Below are 24,004 nucleotides of genomic sequence, written 5' to 3'. Positions count from 1 at the left end.
GGAACTTTAATGTGGAGACAGTTTTTATAATCTTAATCTCTGGTGCGATATTGTTGCTTTTTGTTGTTCCCTCTCTATTTTCTTGTAGCCATTAGAAAAATACTGAAACTAGAAGAGCCTATATGTTTATTTGCAGGGACAGCAAGGAAGGGGGGAAGCTGGTGTCCTACTCCACAGCCAGTCTTGGGGTTAGAGGAACCCTGAGAAATAGAGTAGGTGGTGGCAGCTCAGAAGAGAAGAAACAGGCCGAATACCTGGCACCTGGAAGAAGAAGGAATATAGTGCACAGGGGAGTTGGCCCAGGACAGAGAAGTGGGCCTAGTTTAAAAGAGGCTTGAGGCCCACATGGGGGCCCCTGACATTTCTTACCAGTACATCTGAGCTCTTATAGATCCAATTTTTAGTGGTGGAAACATTACTTGAGAAGGACTCAGAGAAGCATTGTCATTTGGATTGAAACTGAAGAGGCTCTGGGCAACTCACCAGAAGTCTAAGGGACACTCTGTTCCTAAAAGTAAGTGTTCTACACTACGACCCTCTCAGCTTCTTCCTTCCTCTCTCTGAATTTGTCTCTTCTCTTTTGATTTTGGCCCTAAGTTAAACCTAAGAGCTCTAATTTCTCTGTTACCTGTTCTTTTTCTCCCACTGTTTCTGAAATTCAGAGTGGAATCCATGTTTGGGTAGAACAATGGAACAGGGCACTGTTAATAGGGCAGATATTGATTGCACCACAAAATATTTGTCTCTCTGGTAATGTTAGAAAAACAGGATTAAAGGACTACATAACACTGGAGAATCAAAAGTTTCAGTAGTTGGAAGAAATAATTCTCTACGACTGACATGTTAATTAGCAGTTAGGGTAATTTCAAGAATAAGGTTGGCAGTTACGAAAGCAGGGACTGGATAGCTGCAGAGCAGAGGGATGCAGTTTGCTAATTACTTGTTTGTGTGACTGACAAACAGGACTCGAATCCCTTGGGTCAGACTCATCTTTGAACTGATTTTGTCTTAGTCACCAAATGTGAGGCCAAGTCTAAGCCAATTCCAGAAGTTTGAAAAATCTTTTCTTTTTAAACCTCCAGAGAAGATGGAGTCCATGACCTCCCTTTAAAGTCTTTCTGACAGTCTTTTTTGTTTAAAGGATATCTAATTCAAATCCTTTGTATTGCAACAGATGACCTTTTCCTTTGGCAATGTCCCTGGTAGGTCATGTTCTTCTGCAGAATAACTGTATGGAAAGAAATGAGGTTATATTCATAGCAGTATTTCAAACTGAAATGTGATTTGAAGTAGCTTCAATTCCTAAATTGATAAATTATATTCTTTAAGTGTATGCCATTTCTCTGATTGAATTTTAATTTTGTACTTGCTGGCCTTAATTAGTTTAAATTTGACTAATCTTTTTTAAAATCTAGAATCTAAATAACTAGATAGTTCAAAACTGAAAGTTTTCTACATTGTGCTTTTGTGAAAGAATCAATGATAAATGTCAAACTGACAGGAAAAATATGAAAAAGTTACGGTGACAGTTATTTTCAAAGGTACTACACAGTTTCCTTCATCTTTATATTTCAGATTCTTTTAACGCAATAAGTGTCTCAAATATAAACCTAAGAAACTTTAAGAAATCAAGAACCATTCTGAATCATCAGAGAAAAAGAAATATTTATTAGTATAGTGTGTGTGAGGGTAGTACAATCAATGTATTGAGTTAGACTCGTATCTTATTGCCACTTCACATAGGAATAGAAATTAATGCTTAATTCAGATCGCAGATATTTAAAAATGAAAATGTTAGAGCTACTTGTTTTGGTTTTGAACTGTGATCTAAATGAGAACCTATAAAACACCTAGTCCAGAGCAGGCTTTCAAATGTAATTTCAAGCGTAACATGTAATGTTATATTTTCTCAGGATAAATTGTAGTAGTCCCTTTAGGTTTCTCAGAGATGTTATGTTAGAGAATGATGAGAAAGATTTCACATATTAGCAAGAGTACTAGGTGTTACACTAGGAGTCTGGCAGTGAGTTCTTATCTCATTTCAACCACTTCAACATTCAGCAGTTTTTATTGAACGTCTTATTTTGTACGAGGGCTGAGCTAGGTACTAGACATACAGTGTTGAGCAAAATAGATGTTTGTTTCTTCTGTAAAATTTTATGATTTGCTGTGAATTCAGAAACACTTTGAATTGTAACCAATTCTGTACATGAGGTAGTATTAGCAAATATTTATGTGTGAGCTGAAGAGGTGAAATTTTCTTGTTTAAAAAAAATAGTGTTTATAATTGAACAAGTATTATGGTTAGGATCTGACTGTTGTTAAAAAGAATGAGTTATTTCAGCTTCTATAAAATGGAAGTAAACAATATAAAGTTCACACTTTGAAGAAACTTAAACCAGTTATCATCTGATAAAACTCTTTTTCAGTGTCACTGTTGTCTTGTCATACTTGCTTTCTGTCTTCTAATTTGAGGCTTGGCACAGATTCTCCTAGACCCTTGGTGTGGGAATGTGAGGAAAGAATTGCGGACCATCTCAGTCAGTCTGTTTTTCAGAATGCAGAGTTCTGAGCCTCCCTTACCTGAGGAGCCTTTCCAGCTACCCCACAGGTGTTGTTCAGAGACTCCTTATTCTAGGAGGTTGGTTGGTTTGTTTTTCTCTCTACATCTTGGGTTAGAGTAGTCACACGGGTTCATTGTTTAAGAGAAATTTTGAAAGTGATTAGTGTTTGGATAGTAGTGGTTTTCAAAGTGTGATCTGATGAACGCTGAGGGTCCCTGAGGACCTTTTAGGGAGTTCATCATCATACTAAGATGTTATTTGCCTTTTTCACTGTTGACACTTGAGGAGGTGGTGCAGAGGTAATGGTGAGTGAAACTGCTGGCTCTTTAGCATAAATCAAAGCAGTGGCACCACATTGCTATATTCATCGTAATCTTCACCGCCATGCACATGCAGTAAAAATAATGCTAGTTTCACTTAAGAATATTGTTCATGAAGCAGTAAAAATGACTAATTTTAGCAAGTCTTGAGTCTTTCTTAATGTTCTGTCTGATGAACTGGGAAGTACAAGTAAAGCACTCCTGCTGCATCCCAAACTAGTGTGGTTGAGTCGCGGGAGAGCAGTTGTAGTTGTTTGTAGTTGTTTGAGTTTTGAGCAGAACTAGCTTCTTTCATAGAACATTATTTTTATTTGAGAGAATGCCTGGCAAACTGTGGTTATTCAGACTCGGATATTTAGCAATTTTCTCAAAAATGAACACAGTAAGTTTGTCACTTCGGGGAAAACAATTGATAATATTTGTTGCCAATGATAAAAATTGAGCTTTCAAGTGAAAATTAGAATTTTTGAAAACTTGTAACCACTACAGTGAGCTTAAGAGCTTCCTAGTAGTTTAAAGATGATATCAGATGGTTATATCAATGAATATAATTTCTGATATTTTATCATGTGGTTTGTCAACATTTGGAAAATTTGCATAACTCAGTAAACCAGTATTTCCCAATAACCGACGTATGATGTTACAAAACCATGCATAGATAATCCACTCAAAGTATAAAATAAACCAGTGGATTTTAAGGGAACACTATGAAAACTTCATTGACGTGCTTCCAGATTTCATATGCAACTAACGTTTGCGAAACAGCTCTTTGTTGTGCTTTTATTTAGTATGAAAGAAGAATATCCACAATTATCTGAAAAGCCTATTAAAATACTCCTCCCTTTCTCAACCACATATTTGTGGGAGTCGAGATTTTCTTCATATTCTTGAAACAAAACAACACATTGCAACAAATTGAATGCAGAAGGAGATATGACAATCCAGATGTCTTCTGTTAAGCTGGGTAGTTGAGTACCGCTAAAAACATACAATTACAACTCTTCACACAAGGTTATCTTTGCTTTGGAAAATATAGGGTTTTTTCATAAAAGTATATTATTTATATTAAAATATGATTTTTTAAAAATGAAGTAATGTATATTTAAATTTTTTTATCAGTTTTTATTTTCGATATAGTAATTTATTTCTTAATTTAGATAAGACCTAGATAAACAAAAGCTCTTTTAACTTTTGAGAGTATAAAGAGATCCTGAGACCAAAAAGTTTATGCACTATTGGCATAGAGTCTTATTAGCTTTGGTTTCTGTATACAGCAGGTTTACTTCGGCAGGCATTCTTTCCCTTTCCTTTATCCTTTGTTGGGTGAGAGCTCTGATATAACCTAGTGACCTAGTTGTTAAACTCAGGGACCTAATCTTAGTCTTCTTTCCATGTCACCTCAGTAGTATTTGATGTTGGCAGCCTTTTTTAAAAATTGAAATTCTCCTTCCTTGACATCTCTTACACTCCTTTTTCCTAGCTTTCCTTATACATCTCTGAAATCAATTTCTGCCTACCCAAACTTGACTTCTTTTCCCTATTCCTTATTTTGTATGGGGCATAAACTTTCTTTAACCTAAGCTAGAAACTATCTTTTTCTCAACTTTGATTCTAACTCATCGTCATCCCTCGTGTCCAGTCTTCTTTTGGCTTGGCTCTCAAATCTGTCCTTTTTACAATTTATATCACTGTAATTTAGAAGCCCGTATCATTTCTCTCATGAATTATTGGACAAATGGGTCTCTTCTCCAGAATGCTGCTAACATTATTTTCAGTATTTTTTTTTTTTTGAAACCTGTGTGATTATGTTTTTCTCACTGTATTTAAAAAAAAAGAAATTGAGACCTTTCTAGTGACTACTGAATAAAAGTTGAGCTCCTGAGCATGGTGTTCAAGGCCATAATAATCTATGCCTAGATTGCCTTGCTAGCTTCAGTTCCTGCTGTGTATCCCAACCAATCCTATGCTGCATCAGTACTCAAGTATTTCTGTCAGATGGTACTTCTTAAAAGAAATCCTCTGGGATTACAATCATGCCTGCACCACCCCCACTATTATGTTGATTCAGTGTATCTATGTGTATGTGTAGATAATTATTTCTAGAGAATGCAGTACTGTCTAGATTTTTGCCTGCTCTCCCAGACAGGGACTGTCTTACTCACTTCGGTATCCCCAGAAGCTAGTAAAGTACCTGGAACATTGTAGGCATTTAAACTTTGTCAATTAATGTTCTTTGAAATTTGACTGTTACTATTTGCCACCTGCCATTGCTTTTCCAATAACTTTTGAGATTATATTTGTAACAATATTACCAGATTATTTTGTCCGTAATTTGTAGGTATTTATTGATTCAGCATTATTTTTATTTTCACAATTTTGCTTCATATTTTGATACTGTGTTATTTGATTAAAAGCACAATTTTTACAGTTAGATGAGTAACTGAGATGAGTGATTCTGAGTCTTTATTTAAACACGGGAATAGTATTTTTATAACACAGTATTTGATTATTTTGAAGATTAAATAAAAACATAAAGAACTTAGCACATGTCTTACCATATTTTATTTGTTCTTATATACATTCTTAAAAGCATGTATTTGTACAAGAGAAAATACAACTTTTATCTCCATTTTAGAACATTTTTAGCTTTGTCATTTTTTGTATTGACATATACCATTATATAAGTTTCATGTGGTAGCATTATTTCAAGGATGACATTGTACATGAATACCTTAGCATTTTTAAGGTATAACTTTGGAAAATTATGTATTTATCACCTCACAACCTTTTCTTTAGGTCTTGTTATTTAGATTACTGAAATTTACATAGTATAGCTGAAAATGAGAAGTATTTCTCCTAAACTACTGAAGTCATGAAAGAGTACAGCATATTATAAAATATATTTTATTACTCGATTAAATTGTGGGTTCTCCGTTAAATGATATTTAAAGTTAAAATAGTTGATGTCAAGAGCCTATCAAAAACTAAAATATACTAAACATAGATTTGTAGTATTTGAGATTGTTTAATTGAAAAATAGTTTAGAATTCAGATTTTGCATTTGTTTGAACTACACTGAATTTAAAATTAATGGAATGAATTAAATTTAATTATAATTCAAATGGAAGTAATTTTTACCTTATGACTGAGACAGTATTATTTTATCTATGAACATGTTACTTTTAAAGATAAATCAATTGTACAAATTAGCAGACACCTATATAACTATAGAAAAAGGCAGACATTCAATAAAAAAGGAATTTTCCCTCATCTTGTGCTTCTTTACTATTTCTAATTGTTCAGTCAAGCTAAAAAGATTAGTCATTGATATCTTTCTAGAATTTGTTATTTTGCCTTCCTCGTTAACTGCTTATTCTTCAATATCCAGCTCACATATCTAGTCCCTGTGACATTCTCCTAAGCCCATCCCAAACTTGCCTTCCTTTGTGTTTTTTGTTGATATCTCTGATTGTGATCTCTATCTAGCTTCAGCATTTCCTCATAAACCCAGAATTGGTTTTATCTTTCTCATGAAGCTGAGTATTCTCTCTCAATGGGACAAATTAACCTGAGAGAGGAGGATGGCTGTATTCTCTTCCTGGAATGAATAGTTCCTCAAAGTCAATTTGTGATGCTTACCTTTATTCTATCATTTAGCATACTATAGTTCTGTTAGATGTATGCATTTACTCTCGTTACAAGTTTCTTAAGAGGAATATGAGTTTTTCATTATCTTTTTCGAAGATGTTTAACTAAGTGCCTGGGAAATAATAGGTGTTCAGTAAAGGTTTGTTGAAAGAGGAATATAGGTATTAGAAAGGAAAAGTTATTATTATTTTTTTTTAAATAAGCTTTGAAAAAGTTGGAATTGTGATACAGGTTAAGTCATTATTTGGAAAAGAACCCTCCTATATACATGTGTGAACTATTGGAAATAAATTATCAGAAGTGAACAAAATTCTAGAATTCTGCACATGCTTATTCTAGGTTTCTTTGCTTATTCCTCTTTCCTTCAAGGTTAGATATCCGGCCAACATACTTTGGTAGAAAGATTAGCATTCTTTGGGGTATCAAGTTTTCATTCAATGAAACCTTAGGTGTTTTTTTTTTTAAAGACACATTTTCCTTAAATAATTATCTTTTATAACTTGTAATGTTAGTGGTTTTACAAGTGTGTAAAATATTATTATGTCATTGTGACTTTGAAACTAAATTATTCATTTAACAAATATTTACTGAACACTTAACAGTGTTTTGTTTATTGGCTTTCATGATTGCTAAAATCTCTACCTTTTGTTATATATGCTCTGTGGTTGATAATCATCTGTTTTAAAAGATTCAGTAGGCATTTTGTTCTGTAATGTTGCTTATTATGGAAATTTACAGAATTACTGAGAATTTTAGAGCTGGAAGGAACCTTTTAAGAGCTTCCAAAGTGTTTAGTCTTCTGAGACAGGCTATTTTTTATTTCTTGAAACCTTAATGGTAGAGATAAGATAATTTCAGGGGGAAGATCTTGAGGGGTATGGGGTAGAGATGTTGGTATTTAAACTTTTGAAATTGTTGAGGCCACTATTGTTTCCAAACCCTTTCGTCTGGGATTTTCAACTCTGGAGGATTCTTGCTGTGCTGCAGTCTTAGAGAACTGCCAGGTAATGCATAGCAATCTGCTGGGTGAGGTCTTTTCTATTTGTTGGAACTCATGGCTCTAGCTTAGTAGCCTCTTGACAAGTAAGAAAACAGGCCTGGAAAGATTGAGCTGTTCAAGGTCAATAGCTGGTTAGTGCTAGGTTCAAATGTTTGGATTTCTAAGTCCTTTTTATTACCTTGCTGTGGTAGCATTCAAATTTGTAGCAAGTAACTTCGTAAGGATTTCTTCTTGTAAATTTCATTATACCTGTATCTAGTGCTGTACATCTTGAAAACTTCTAACATTAAACCTACTACTTACAACTGATGTAAGAACTTATGTTAAAATCTGGGCTAGCACTATAGTGAATGAAGAACAAAATGACAGTCAATTGTTTTCTCTATTTTAAGAAATATTTTTGAAGTTAAAATGTCAAACTTCATTTTGATGTCTTTTACAATAACGTTTATTGTGCTGTATATCTTGACCTCTTTGATATCATAGTATTTCTTAGGAGAAAAATCCCAGTAAATATTATTTCCCTCTTTTATTTGTGATATAAATTCTAAGAATCTCTAATAGTATAACAAATTACAAATTTGACTGTATGTGTGTATGTGAATGTGTGTGTATGATAAAAAATTTGTACAGTTCTCTGACAGTTTTTAGACATGAGTTAAATCACTTCATCTTTACATATTTTATAGTCTGACCAGGGTTCTTTTACACAAACTCATCCTTTATAGGATATACTAGCAATGAGCAACGTAAAACAGCAGCAAGTAGATAATATTCAATGCCAGAGAAGTAGTTGCTCAGGAAGTAGAGCTTTATGTGTATTTGCAAAGTAGGCAAAGTTGTTTTGGTCATTTTTTCATCTTTCTCCATCCTTTTTTGTTATTTACTTTTTGTCTACCCAGGGCCCAGAGTCTCCTAGCCTACTTTCTAAAATGTTCTCATTTCTTTATTTACTAGAAAATCTTTCCTTAGGTAAATCTGAATAAAGTAGTAGTTTCAAGCGTGAATATAAGTAACCTGGGTATGGGGGATAGAATTATTTATTTCTTTAAGATCATAACTCTTTTTCTGATGATAAAAGTGTTACATGTTCATTGAAGATACTAAAGTATAAGGAGGAAAATAAGAATGCTCACCATCATAACATCTCTCAGGCCAGAGAGATGTTAGCACAACATTGAACGCACAGACATCCTTTCCTTTAGCCGTACTGTTCTTTCAGGGCCAGCTTTGGGAAGCCTCCTGTGAGAGAGCAAGTTGCCGGAAATAAGGGAGTAAGGATGAGATGGGTTTGCCAGTTAGAGTCAAGTAACAGGTTTCTTGGCATAGAGAGAGCTGTCCTTCCCTCAGAAGGGCCCAGAGGTTTTGAATTGTGCTCTTTGGAGCCCCAAGATCTCCTGAAATTATCTCAGTGGCTGCCAATAGGAGCAAACAAGTGGGACTTTGTGTTCCCACACTCCACTTCAGCCAGATCATCTATGCTCTTATACATTTTATGTGTTAGGATTTCTCTTAATTTTTATTTCCTAAGTGAGTTTTGCTATTAAAACCTTTTTTTTTGAGAATCATTGCCCTGTTCCATCCATTTAGCCTTCTACCACTCAAATTCTGCTCAGCACAGGCTGGATTAATTGTGACTGGACTTCTTAGCCTCACATTTCAAAGGGAAGCGCTAATAATGAGTTTTGTATAGTGGTGGGGAGATTTGAAGCTTTTCCCTTTGAAAAGCCTTTTTCCTTTCTCCCTTCTTCCCTGTTCCTTTCCTTTTTTCTCACCCATCTTCTTAGACATTTTGCTTTCTTTTTTAAGACCAAGGCTGATAAGGCCCAGGACTCTATAATCATTGATTAGATGAGTAATGAGCAGTACAACTTACAGATGAAAAATATTTTAAATTCATAATGTCATCAAATTGTACTTTTTGATAAAACTTAAGGCTATTTCATCATCTATATGAATGTGGTTATCAAATTTGCTTAGTATTCCCTTGTTGCCAACTTTTCGTAAACTTAATGTCTCTGATTCACACAGCACTTTTCTGTAATATTCCTTGGTAATTTACATTTTAATTGTAATCTTGCCATCTTCCACTTGTGTAGGATTTCATTATACATGTTTTTAGTGCAGGAAAATATATCTAGTTTTATTTTTCCACTGTGTATTTGTTTTTAATTTTTATGTGTACTCATGATAATGGAAAGCAAAAAAAAGAAAAGAATGTCGATATTTATGAGTTGCTTGCAATTATGTAGTATAGTGGTGAAGAGTTTTGATTCTGGAGCTCAACTATATGGGCTTATATATTAGTCTCACCACTTACTGGCTGTGTGAACTTGTGAAAGTTACTAACTTTGAGCCTGTTTTTTCAGTTGTAAAATGGAGATGATAATAACAACCAAGTGTTGTTGTGAGAATTAAATGAGATAATTCTTGTAAAGTACTTGGCACAGTGCCTGGCATACAGTAAGTCCTCAAAAAATATTAGCTGAAACAGTCAAATACATGAGTGGTAATATAATAATAGACTTCCATATATAACAGTCCCTATTGTCAAATGTGTGGGTTCTAGTGGGTGACTGACAAAACCAGAACATAAGAATAAGTGTTTTCTACTAAAAAATAATACTTCCACAAATTGCTTCAGGGATATTTTCACCCTCTTACCCTCCTTTCCTCCCTCCCTCTCTCCCTGTTTCTTCTCTGCCCTTTGTGTGTGTGTGTGTGTGTGTGTGTGTTAAGCTGATGTGGACTGTCACATAAACATTTGGGCCTTACCAGTAAAAGTTTTTGCATCTAGAAAGTACTTTGGTAGTGTAATAGTGGTAAGCAGTGTATATAGACTTAAGAATTGAATTAAAAGCAGCATTTTTTTTTTTAACTGTCAGAGTTAAAGAGTAAGTCTGCTTTCAAGGTTGGATGGTCAGACGGCATGGTCATGGTCTTTTTTAGGCCACAGTGTCTTGTTGTTTATTATATTATTTCCTCTGCTTTGTACTTTCTTATCCTCCACAGTTTCTTTCTTATTCTTTATGATTGCTCAAGGCATCATCTCTCTCAAGAAGCATTTCTTTATCCATAGGCCAGAATGAATGCCCTTTCAATTACTCTTAAAGCATTATGTGCAAAATGTGATGATTATGTTTACACAGTGTATTGAAAATATTTCATTTTGTTTCTCTCTCCTTCCCTGAACTGTAATCTTCTTGAGAGTAGCGCGACCGGTCCAGAATCACATTTTAGTTTAAATCCCCACCATGCCATTTATGGTCATATAAACCATAGGGCTTTATGGTGATGATTAAATGTGATAAATGATGTAAGGAACTTAACATAGTTTTTAGTTAATAATAATGGTAATAATTGTAAATGATATTAATAAAAAATCCCAGTGTCTGTCATTGTGTCTTGCGTAGGTACTGACAATGCTTAACTGAACTGCAAAGTCTCTTTATCGTTTATCTGATTCTGTTGTTGCTTTAAACTGTTTTCCACTTGTTTTTAAGGAACATTTACATCATTTCATTTCATTTCATTTCATCGGCCTGTGAGTTGGGTGGAGTATGTCTAATTGTGCCCATTTACTTCATAAAAGAACTTGTGTCAACCTAAATTACCTTCATACTCAATTTTTTCAGCAGTTTAAAAACTGTTTTCTTTTGTCATCGATACAATGCATAGTTGAAACCACAGCAAGTAGCATTTTATTCTAAGTTGTGATTATTGTGTTGAATCTTAACTAGCTGTAGAGAAACCATTTGGTGGAAGCCGTTGCAGTAGTCTAGGCAAGAGACAATAGTGGCCCAAACAAGGATAATGCCAGTAGGAGAGAGAAGTGAATGGATTCTAGATATGTTTAGTAGAAAATGTATAGGACTTGATGGATGGTTGGATATGGTTGTGAGAGATAGGAAGTTGGGTTTTAGAGAGGGAAGAATCGAGGATAAATCCCAGGATTCTGGCTTAATTATGCAGCTAGGTAAATGGTGGTACTTGTCACTGACCGGAAACAAGAGGAAAGACAGGTTTTGGGGAAGGTAGTGGTTCACTTTTAGGTTTGTTGAATTTCAAGCATCTGAGAGAAATCTGAGAAGGGGGATCTATGAGGCAGTTGGATATTTGGGGCTTAAGCTTAGGAAGGAGATCAGGGCTATAAATATATGTTTGTTAGTCATCAGCATACATGACCAAATTGAAGCCATGGGAGTGAGACAGATCTAGACAGATCAAGGAGAGAATAGATAGAACAGCATGAGAAAAGAGAACCTAGGACAGAAACTTGAGAAACATCATCACTTCCTTGTGGTGGTAGAAGAAGAGCATCCTACAAAGAAGAAGAAAGAAATAGAGGAGAAAGAAAAATTAAGTAGGGAGTGAGTAGCCCAGGAGAGTGTAATGTTATGGGAATAGAGGGAAGAGAATATTTTCAAAAGGAGGGGATGTGGTTGGCCATGGCAAATGGCTTTTACTTTCATCAGAATCTTAATTTTTCCTTTGCGTTCTGTGTAATATTTATTTTAACAAGTGTTGCATTAACATTTATATTTTAAATTGTAACAAGATTATAATCCTGCATAGTGCTTGCACTAAGCTTTCCATGGTAGTTACAACAGTTCTAAATTATATCTAATAAAGGAGGTTAATAATGGTAGGTCAGGAGATGAGTAAAATTATGTTACTAACTAACTTGTTTCAAGGAAGAGTGCTCTAATGATCTAGAGCATTCTTATCTAAATATCACCAAGCCTCTATTTTTACAGGTAACTCCTGGTTATAGAAATTAATAGAATTAATTTAAAAAATTGGATCCATGTTAGTATCAAGAATTTTTTAAGTGGTAAGTACAACAACTTGGAACGCTTTCTTGGAAAACTGCATAGTTAATTGCGAGGGAGCGTGTATAGTTTGAAGAAGTTCTTATCTTCTGTTTTTAGAAGGAATGAATCATAACATTAGATCAGCTAACCAAGCAAATCACAGCACTTTTCATAAAACTGTACAGTATATTTGGTCTGTAAAGTGGTAGTCATTGTGGAGTATATTGGATTTGATGTTATCCATGATTCAGATTTTTTTTTAAGGCAAAAAATAATTTTGTGACCTTTTAATGCCATGCTAGACAAGCTCTAATAAGCCCACTTGTGGGTTATCTCTTTAGAGAAGTGTAAGTTCATTTAACTTAATGTCCATAATTTAGATTTTATGAGTGCTGAATAACAAAGTTATTATTTAGAATATAGTCAGTAGGTTGCACTATTACTGTTGACCTCAGGCTATTTGAAACTTATTATATTAGAAAAATTCGCCATTGTTTTATAAATCAGTTTTACAGGACTTCCCTGGTGGCGCAGTGGTTAAGAATCTGCCTGCCAATGCAGGGGACATGGGTTCGAGCCCTGGTCCGGGAAGATCCCACATGCTGCGGAGTAACTAAGCCCGTGTGCCACAACTACTGAGCCTGTGCTCTAGAGCCCGCAAGTCACAACTATGGAAGCCCGCATGCCTAGAGCCCGTGCTCTGCAACGAGAAGCCACCGCAATAGAAGCTCACGCAATGCAATGAAGAGTAGCCCCCACTTGCCGAAACTAGAGAAAGCCCACGTGCAGCAACAAAGACCCAATGCAGCCAAAATAAAAATAAATAAAATAAATAAATTTATTTAAAAATAAATAAATAAATCTGTTTTACATCAAGAATATGCACTTATGTTTTAGAGATAGTTATTAAGAATTGATTTGAAAATTAATACAGGGCTTAGAATCTCTTTAGATTAATTTTAATATTATGGTCAGAAAAGGTGAGAAAAAGAATTTGAAACTGCAGAGTAAGAGTTAGATTTCCTTATCGTGTTGACATAATTGTTGGCATTCAGAGTATTGTTAGCTGTTATTTTTGTGTATTGGGTTGGCCAAAAAGTGCCTTTGTTTTTTAAGTAAAAATAAAAGACATGTTTTTTCATTTTTACCAAGAACTTTATCGGACAACGTATTCACCCTTTTGTTCTACTACCTTCTGCCATTTTTCAGGCAACTTCGTAATTCTGTCTTCCCAAAACTTTTTATCTTTTTGAGCAAAGAACTGTTCCAGGTGCCTTTTACAGTCTTCCAGGGAATTGAAATTTTGTCCATTAAGAGAATTTTGTAAAGACTGAAATAAGTGGAAATCTGAAGGTGCAATGTCTGGTGAATACGGCGGATGAATCAGAACTTCTCAGCCAAGCTGTAACAGTTTTTGCCTGGTCATCAAAGAAACATGCGGTCTTGTGTTATCCTGATGGAAGGTTATGCGTTTTCTGTTGACTAATTTCAGATGCTTTTTGTCAAGTGCTGCTTTCAGTTGGTCTAATTGGGAGCAGTACTTGTTGGAATTAATTGTTTGGTTTTCCAGAAGGAGCTCATAATAGAGGACTCCCTTCCAATCCCACCATATACACAACATCACCTTCTTTGGATGAAGACGGGCCTTTGGTGTGGTTGGTGGTGGTTCATGTCGCTTGCCCCACGATCTCTTCTGTTCCACATTATTGTACAGTATCCACTTTTCATTGCCTGTCACAATTTGTTTTCAAAATGGAATGTTTTCATTATGTTTCAGTAGAGAATCTCATGTGGAAATACGGTCAGGAAGGTTTTTTTTCACTTAACTTACGTGGAACCCAAACATCAAAACGATTAACATAACCAAGCTGATGCAAATGTTTTTCAGCGCTTAATTTGGATATTTTGAGTATGTTGGCTATTTCCTGCGTGGTATATCGTTGATTGTTCTCAATTAATGTCTCGATTTGATCAACTTCAACTGGTCTCCCTGACCGTGGAGCATCGTCCAGTGAGAAATCTCCAGCATGAAACTTCAGAAAACTGCACAAATCTTTTTTGTGTGTTTCACTTGCGTTTTTACCTTTCTTGAAATAATAAAGCATAATATGCCAAAAATGTTGCTTATTTTCTTCCATCTTCAATATTAAAATGGCTACACAGAAATTCACCAATTTGATAAGTCTTTTTTTTAAAATGCACGCTGATATGACAGCTGTCACATACAGTCTAACAAAATTGTTTTGAATGAAGTTAAAGACAACTAAGTGCTACTAGAGCCATCTTATGGAAAAAACCGAACGAACCTTTTGGCCAACCGATCTTTAACTTGGATACTAACTATAATTAGCTAAGGAAGGACTAATGCTTCTCACATTTTGGACTAGGATCAGCAAAATGTTTCCTTGAACTAGAAACTATTAAGAATAGAGGGTATTACTTTTCTACAGAAGTATCCCATGATACCAGATATGGTTTATAAAATGTGGTGCTTAATTATGGGACTAGGGTATTTGTCAAATTAGGAAGATCAAAATATTGTTGAAGATCAATTAATGTGATTAAGGTATCCTTAGGAAGAATGACTAGAACATAAAATGATATAAAAAGAAAAACCTCACAGCCAATTGGTTAGTGTTTAGCATACTACAGGAGGTGGTAGGAAGTGAGAGATGTTATTTGGCGGTTGCTAGAATGGTGTTTTATTCTGGGGTTGTAGTAATGTAGGCTTCTTTATATTTAAGTTAACTGCATCTTAAACTTTAAAAAATTTCAATTAAAAAAAGTAGCTTGTAGACACAACAACCAGTTTTCAGGGCTGCTGCACACTTAGACTGTGTGCGTTATGCAATTCTTTGTAATGCTTTGGTTCCGTCCAGATTTGTTGGGAAAGAAATGCCCTGGAAGGTGGCGTGCGATTTATTAATCAGTTTGAGGAGGTTGGTTGGTATAGTTCAGTTGAGTCTTATCTGCTTTAGCTTTAGGTTGAATTTTTGGACCTAAAAACCAAGAACCAAATTCCAAATTGGGCCCCCACGCATTAACTCATATTTTCTGTGAGTTCCTTTTTAGGAACATAATTAATATTCACTTTGCACTTTTAGCTTAATACTAATTACTTTGTAATGCTTTCCGTATTAGTTACCTGTTGCTGTATAACAAATTACCACAAAACTCAGTGGCCAAAAACAATCAGCATTTATTATCTTCTCTCCCTCCCTCCCTCTCTCCCTTCCTTCCTTTCTTCCTTCTTTCCTTCCTTGTCAAGAATTCAGAAGCCGTTTAGCAGGTGGTTCTGGCTCAGGATCTCTCAGGCTCAATTGAGGGAGGATCCACATCTAAGCTCACTCAGTGTTGTCGGCAGGCCTTAGAATACCTGCTTCCAGCCGTTGGCAGGCCTCAGGACTCTGGTTGTTGGCCGGATACATTAATTTAGTGGTCATGTGGGCCTCTCCATGGGGCTGCTCACTACATGGCAGCTTGCTTACCCCAAAGCAAGATATCTGGGTGAAAGTCACCAAAACGGGAGCCACTGTCTTTTTATAACCTAATTTTGGGAGTGACATCCATTACTTCTGCCAAATTCTGTTCCTTAGAAGTGAGTCACTAAATCCAGCCCATACTCGGAGGGAGGAGATTACAGAAGGGCATGCATACCAGGAGGTGGGATCAATGTGGACCATCTTAAAGGCTGCTTATCACACGGTCCTTTGAAGTGTAAAACTTTTTGTGGTTGTTGCAGAATTCTTTCCTGAAAGGGAAGCTTCTGGAGGAAACCCAAAATATAAAATAGATAAATGGAGAGCTGTTCTGTCCAGAGCAGGGGTTCTAGGGACCTAGAGCTTACCTGCTAGCATCCCTCCACTTCAGCTTTTCTGAACAGATTGAATATTAGTATCTTTACCATCTAATGTCAGTCAAGAACATGAATATGTACTATTTTTCTCATACTTTCCTTTTAGAATTGGTCAGCAGTTGCAGTTCTAAAATTCTAGCTTATAAATAAAAATCAGGTATTGGAACATGGAAAATGATTTGTGTAAATGTTTCTGGCAACTTTAATGGTCTGAGGAGCTTTCTTTACTAGTAAATCTAATGGAATGGCTGATTTTGTAATATTAGCAGATATAATTTATATATTGGTAGGATAATGATAGTGATTTACTTAGTAACTACTGTCTAGAATGTTTTCTTAACTATTTCCAAATTATATGTATTTTTGTATAAGTGGTATTTGCACTTCTTTTAATATTAATGTGTTTTTGTATCTCTTTCATGCTGCACATCGTGATTCCTGATCAATACCATAAATTACTTATTTTCTTTATCTTGCAATATAAAGAATATAGTCTCAAAATTATAGTACAGTCATCCCTTGGTATCTTTGGGGGATTGGTTCTGGGACCCTCTTGGTTACCAAAATCTGAAGATGCTCAAGTCCCTTACTAAAATGGTGTAGGAGTTGCACATAAACCTGCATACATCCTCCCATATACTTTAAATCATCTCTGGGTTACTTATAATTCCTAATACAATGTAAATGCTATGTAAATAGTTGTTAGCACGTTCTGCTTTTTGGAACTTTGTGGAATTTTTTTTCCGAATATTTTTGATGTATGGTTGGTTGAATCTGTGGATGCAGAACCCCTGGATACAGAGAGCCAGCTGTACCAAAATTAATACAAACACTAAATCTCTAAACTTAGAATTTTTTTAATAGTTCTTTAAAGATATATAAAATCATTTGAAAATAATTCCGTTTCTGGGTGGTTATGTTACGATTTGATATATGGTTAGGTTCCAGGCATGGTTTTTAAATGCATTACTTATATTTTTATTAACTTAATCCTCACCATTGTTCTGTGAAGTAGGTTCTGCTGTTACCCCTATTTTACAGATAAATACAGTTTTTTCCATCTTGATTTTAGGTTAATTTATGTTAACAAGAAAATAGTACTGTTTTTGTTTGTTTCTTTATGGGTTCATGTAGAGCTAAGCAGTGGATAAGGCTGAAGGAAAGGAAACTTTAAGAAGCGGATTATCTGATGATCTGTTTAAGGAGCAGAAAAGGATGACAGTTTCTGTAAATAACATTGTTTAGTAAGTAAGTGTGTAATTCACCTTTGACCTCATTTTGGTTAACTGAGGTACACACGTCCCCCCCATATTTATGAACCAGCAATAATGTCACTGAAATACGTGTGAATATATGTATGATGTTGAATTTTATTACACTGCTAAAGGATTTCAAGTCCAGGATTTGCCACGAACAACTTTCCACAGCTATAATACCTTACATTAGAATTTTAAATCTTAATTGAAAGTTAGAAAATAATGTACTTGGAATCACAAAACCAGTTGTAATTTAAGTTGCTTCCGGCCAGAATATAATGTCTAAACTAATGGGTAGTAGTGGAAGTGAAAGTTAGCTAACTCTTTTTTTTTTTTTTTTAAACTTTGGGTTTTTAGTTATTTGTTTATTTATTTATTTATGGCTGTGTTGGGTCTTCGTTTCTGTGCGAGGGCTTTCTCCAGTTGCGGCAAGTGGGGGCCACTCTTCATCGCGGTGCACGGGCCTCTCACTGTCGCGGCCTCTCTTGTTGTGGAGCACAGGCTCCAGATGCGCAGGCTCAGTAATTGTGGCTCACGGGCCTAGTTGCTCCGCAGCATGTGGGATCCTCCCAGACCAGGGCTCGAACCCGTGTCCCCTGCATTGGCAGGCAGATTCTCAACCACTGCGCCACCAGGGAAGCCCTCTTTTTTTCTGAACAGTTTTTTCAAAAGTTCAAATTGATTTTATGCAGTAGATTCTCATTAGTGAAACACTTGATTAGGTTCTTGATTACTAAGGAGTACCTTTTTGTGGATGGGAGTTACAATTATTAGAGCTTACAGAGGATACTTTTGAATAGAGTATCCTAATTTCTGGAATGTCTTTTCTCAGCTGTTCTGATAAAATCCATCTTAGTTGAGCTTATGCTATGATAACAACAACAAACAGCTTTGAATTCTGGTCTCTTAAGTGAACCTTTTGGTTACCTTAAAATATTTTCAAGATATTTTGATTCTCAAATTATTTTTAAAAATGCATTTGATTTTTTTTTCAATTCATAAGATCTGAGTCTAAATGGAGACTGCATGTGTTGCTATAAATTAAAATTGGAAATTATCATTTAGTTCTTAATGACAACTTTTATACTAGCTTATACCATAAGGATAAAATATTTGGATTATTGCTCCTGTATCTGTTGCATCAATCCAAACACGTAGGACCTTCATGCCATGTACTTGCTTACTTTTCAGGGAATAGATGTTAACTAGGAATCTAGTTAACTAGATGGCCCTTTTGGCATTTATCTCTGTATTACAGTTAGAAATTGAGGTCTGTGTAGTGCCCCTGTTTGCCTGAATTGGTCATTTAAAAGGTAATGCATTAAGCAGCTCATGCAGCTCAATATCAAAAAAACAACCCAATCCAGAAATGGGAAGAAGACCTAAATAGACATTTCTCCAAAGAAGATATACAGATTGCCAACAAACACATGAAAGAATGCTCAACATCATTAATCATTAGAGAAATGCAAATCAAAACTACCATGAGGTATCACCTCACACCAGTCAGAATGGCCATCATCGAAAAAAATCTACAAACAATAAATGCTGGAGAGGGTGTGGAGAAAAGGGAACCCTCTTGCACTGTTGGTGGGAATGTAAATTGATACAGCCACTATGGGGAACGGTATGGAGGTTCCTTAAAAAACTAAAAATAGAACTACCATATGACCCAGCAATCTCCCTACTGGGCATATACCCTGAGAAAACCATAATTTAAAAAGAGACATGTACCACAATGTTCATTGCAGCACCATTTACAATAGCCAGAACATGGAAGCAACCTAAGTGTCCATCGACAGATGAATGGATAAAGAAGATGTGGCACATATATACAATGGAATATTACTCAGCCATAAAAAGAAACAAAATTGGGTTATTTGTAGTGAGGTGGATGGACCTAGAGTCTGTCATACAGAGTGGAGTAAGTCAGAAAGAGAAAAACAAATACCGTATGCTAACACATATATATGGAATCTAAAATAAAAAAGGTTCTGAAGAACCTAGGGGCAGGACAGGAGTAAAGACGCAGACATAGAGAATGGACTTGAGGACACGGGGAGGGGGAAGGGTAAGCTGGGTTGAAGTGAGAGAGTGGCATTGACATATATACACTACCAAATGTAAAATAGGTAGCTAATGGGAAGCAGCTGCATAGCACAGGGAGATCAGCTGGGTGCTTTGTGACCACCTAGAGGGGTGGGATAGGGAGGGTGAGAAGGAGACGCAAGAGGGAGGGGATATGGGGATATATGTATACATATAGCTGATTCACTTTGTTCTACAGTAGCAACTAACACAACAATGTAAAGCAATTATACTCCAAAAAAGATGTTTAAAAAAAAAAGTAAAAAAAATAAAAACAAAGGATCCTGACTCATCCAAAAAAAAAAAGCTAATGCATTAATTACTATTATTTTTTAAAACTCAGATTTATATAAAAATGGATATAATCTATCCAAGACAATTTGTATCTTTAAGTGGGAATCTAGGAAAAATCGGTTGACATGGTGCTGTCAACCTTTACTAAATACAAATATTACCTTATAACAAGATTGAAACTTAAGATTTTCATTAGAATTACATTTTCAATTTGTTTTTGTTGAGTAATGATTTTATACACCATTTTATCCTGTTTACTCTTAAAACAAAGGAAAAGCTATACATTATCTTTAATTTTTTGTATAGAACGAAGAACCATGAAACCATATGTTTCTTGAAGGTAAGGAATAATTATTAAATAAGAGCATAATGGTAGCAGGGAAGACTATAACTGAAACATATCTGTATCTTCAGTAAGACCTAGTGTTTGAAGTCATCACTGCTCTAGCACATTAAAATGAACATGTACCTGATTAATGTGTATTGAGTTAAAGGTAAAGGCAGTCTTCATGTGAACCTGAAATAAAGTTCTGTTGAGGAGACTTTTCTTCTGTTAGAAATAGTTTTTTGTTTTTCAATGACAGGTCCAATTTAAAAAGTATAACATGGGGGGTGGGTGGGAAGGGGGAGCTGGGAGGAGGTGAGAGAGTAGCATTGACATATATGCACTACCAAATGTAAAATAGATAGCTAGTGGGAAGCAGCTGCATAGCACAGGGAGATCAGCTCGGTGCTTTGTGACCACCTAGAGAGGTGGGATAGGGAGGGTGGGAGGGAGATGCAAGAGGGAGGGGATATGGGGATATATGTATACATATAGCTGATTCACTTTGTTATACAGCAGAAATTAACACAACATTGTAAAGCAATTACAGTAAAGATGTAAAAAAAATAAATGAAATGGAAAATAAGTAAAATAAAATAATTTATTGCTATAAAAATAAAAAATATAACAGTTAATCAAAAATATTACTGTACTACTTTGTACAAGTATTTACATTAAAATCAGCATCATTGTTTATCAGTGGCCTGGCATACTTTTTTTTTTTTTTTGTGGACATACTTATATATGTGTATGTGGTTGGTTTGTTGTAGGTGACAAATGGTTATTTTAAAGACTTATTGAGTGATGAATGGGAATTGCATTGATGCTTTTTATCTAAAGTCTTACAGATTGTTAATCCACTGTGGTGGCCTCTACACCAAAATTCAAGCAATGTTAGTGACAATGGCTAGTTAAGAAATGGTAGATTTTGATCAACTAATTATCCTTTACTAATATTAAAAAATGATGGTGGTGTTTTAGTGAGATAGAATAGTCTGATAGCTCATTTTTTATATATTAAAATATAGCTGTTGTTACAGTGGAGATTTTAAAATGAAACCATTCAAATCATTTTCTTTTCCTTGTGTTTCTGATAATGCCAGAAGTTTCTGTTGACTTCATAGTTAGCACATTGTTTCTGTATTTACTTTGGTGCATTCATATATAATAATCTGATGAATTTACAACTCTGTCCCCTGTAGTTCTACATGTATTAATAATCTCAAATAAATTTAAATAATTTTCTTATTCTGATAGAGAAGAAAAAGCTGGATCACTTACCAGTAACTGGAGTTCTCCTATTGGGTAATCTCCACAGATCCACATTCTTTGAAGTTATTGTGAATGCCTCGAGGACCAAGGGACCGTTGAAATTTCCAATTTCAGGAAGGTAAGCGAGCACACTGAAGCATGTCTCTAGCATCTCCCAAATCCCCTCCCCCCAACTTTCTTACATATGCATCTGTACTGCATGCCCCCTCAGTTCCAGTGGATGCCCATCAGGAAGATTCTCATGCTGGACAGAAGGGCAAGAGAGGTGGATCTGTGAGGGAAAAGACCCAATAGGATAACTCAAGTTGCTGGTAAGTAATCTAGTTTTCACAGACTTAAGATTTTTTTCCCACATTTCTTCTCTTTAGGAGTTCATTTAATTACAAAGAGAGGAAGTTGTTTGGGATAGCTTCTTTTTGTAAGTTTGATGTGGATTATAGAATTTATTGTATGGATGATAAATACCTAGTTCTTAACGGGTATATGAATAAATGTGACATTAATTTTAAAGTATACATTTACATAATAGCTGTTTATAAAAATTAAATATTTATTGCCTTTTGATAAATAGTGTAATAGTTCTAAAGCAGTGTGAGGAAGCTATATGTTGAATTATTTTAATTCCTTTATTTGTGATGTTTGTTTTATTGGAGTAGATACTTGTACTGTAAAATTTCTGCTTATGTCAAATTCGGCCAAATTCTTTTGGCATAGTACTGAACAGCAAGCATAGTTTTACTTCTTACTGACCTAGTTTTCAATGTACCTTTTAATTTCGTTGAAGGTATATTTGGAAATAATTCAGGGTATATTGCAATTATACTTACCACTTCATTGTTCATAATGGATTGACTTATTGATGTGAAGGGGTGACATAGTTGGTTCAATGTGAGCTCTGTGATTCCTCATGTACCAACCCGATTTATTTATGTAAATGTTAGAATTGGACAGAGTTCCTTGCTTCCCATTTCTCTCTCACTCATTCTGCATTGTTACCAGGTTACCATTTTTAAAAGACCACTTATAGCACATAAAGACCTGTAGTGGTGCCGTGCTCTTGCTGTTTTATAAAATTTCATCCATTTGCTGGGCACTTAGGGCCTCCCATAATCTAATCCCATCCTATTTATCCAGCCTTAATTTCTTCAATTTGAAACTTTTGTTTTGGTCTTACCAGGATACTTCTCATATTTATGGTTTGGCTTGTGCTTTTCCATTTTCTTGAAATGACCCTCTTTTCATTCTTCTTCTCTGTACTTTAAGGTTGAGGTCAGGTCCTACCCCTTACATAAATCCTTTTATGCTGGCATCTGTGTTATTTCTGCTTCTTCAGTGGAAAAATGAGATTGTTATGAGGATTGAATTAACTAATTCTTGGAGTGTACTTAGAACAGTGCCTAGTGGCACATAGTAACTTCTCTTATTAGCTATTATTTGATTGTAGTTTGATCTTAAATATTTCTGTGATTGTAGGTATAATTCTTATCTGTATGACACAGTTTAGCTTTAAATATTAGCTTCAGGTTGTATTGATTGTTATTTCTTCTGATGTAAAACTCTTAAGCTGACTTGTGTGGTCTTTGAGAGCAAGGATAGGATTTTATTGTGTTTTATCTTACTTCCTAACATTAGTGACTGAGATTAAATCGTGCCCATGAAAAATTAGTTTTCATGTAGAATCATAAATATACTTGCCAGTTTTTTCATTTATAAAACGGGTTCATTTGGCTAATCAATCCTGTTTGTACTGTATATTTTTCTTAAGAACAACAACTTTTTTCCTTCAAAGCTGGTATAGTGAAATTATAATTGTTTAATACACTTTATTAAACTTCCATTGCACATTAGAAAAGAATGTATAGCTTTGAGAGTGTTAATTCGATTGTATTCACTTTAAGACTGTGTAGTAGTATACTTGATTTTTGAGGTTGGAATATCTTAGAAGATTATTGCTTGATTTTTTCAGAAATGCTTGGATTTAAGATACCTGTCTGATGAAGCAGTAAATGAAATCTGATTTCAGGGTCACTGAAGGAAGGAAATGCTTTTTGACAGATTGAGTGTCACTTCTAAATAATCACCAGAGAACCACTTCAGGTCCAATTAGACAAGCCAAAATGAAGAACAGTTAGTCAGATGATTTAAGTGTTTGATTTGAATCTGCCGACTCTTCAGTCTCCTGGTTTTTTTAGTGTGATATGGTATGAGAATGCCCTTGTTCTTTAGAGATGCATGCTGAAATATTTAGAAGTGAAATATCATGATGAGTTCAGAAGAAAAATGTGTGGGTATCTGGATGTGGTGATATGTGTATGTAAAGAGAGAGAAAAGGAGAGAGAGAGCAGATCTGGAAAATTTTAACAATTTTAAATCTAGGTGAAGGGTACAGTGGTATACATTGTACTTTCAACTTTTCTGTGGCTCTGATATTTTTCAAAGAAAAGTTGAGGAGAAAGTATTTTATAAAGAACTTTATTGTGCTTCAGTTTCTCTAATTCTAAAATGGCAATAATAGGACTTATTCTTTCCATGCCTTGATGCAGGTAGGCACAGTGGGGTAACATTCG

The 24,004-nt window shown here is 35.1% G+C and overlaps 1 protein-coding gene across 3 annotated transcripts in view; it reads left to right on the top strand.

Moving 5' to 3' along the window:
• YAF2 (YY1 associated factor 2) overlaps positions 1 to 24,004 on the top strand; it is a 65,422-nt gene that overhangs the window by 2,200 nt on the left and 39,218 nt on the right. Inside the window, exon 3 of one of the 3 annotated variants that reach the window (XM_068561709.1) lies at positions 21,484 to 21,555. The exons of 1 other annotated variant lie outside the window; for it this stretch is intronic. In XM_068561709.1, the coding sequence (XP_068417810.1) occupies positions 21,484 to 21,555 (72 nt within the window). Of the gene's footprint in view, positions 1 to 21,422; positions 21,556 to 24,004 lie in introns of all 3 variants that reach the window. One more of the 3 variants, XM_068561710.1, reaches the window with a different exon arrangement.

Source organism: Eschrichtius robustus, chromosome 13 (genome assembly GCF_028021215.1).
Source record: "Eschrichtius robustus isolate mEscRob2 chromosome 13, mEscRob2.pri, whole genome shotgun sequence".
Taxonomy (NCBI): domain Eukaryota; kingdom Metazoa; phylum Chordata; class Mammalia; order Artiodactyla; family Eschrichtiidae; genus Eschrichtius; species Eschrichtius robustus.
Note: the sequence above shows the minus strand (reverse complement) of the source record. Positions and strands in the feature narration are given on the sequence as shown.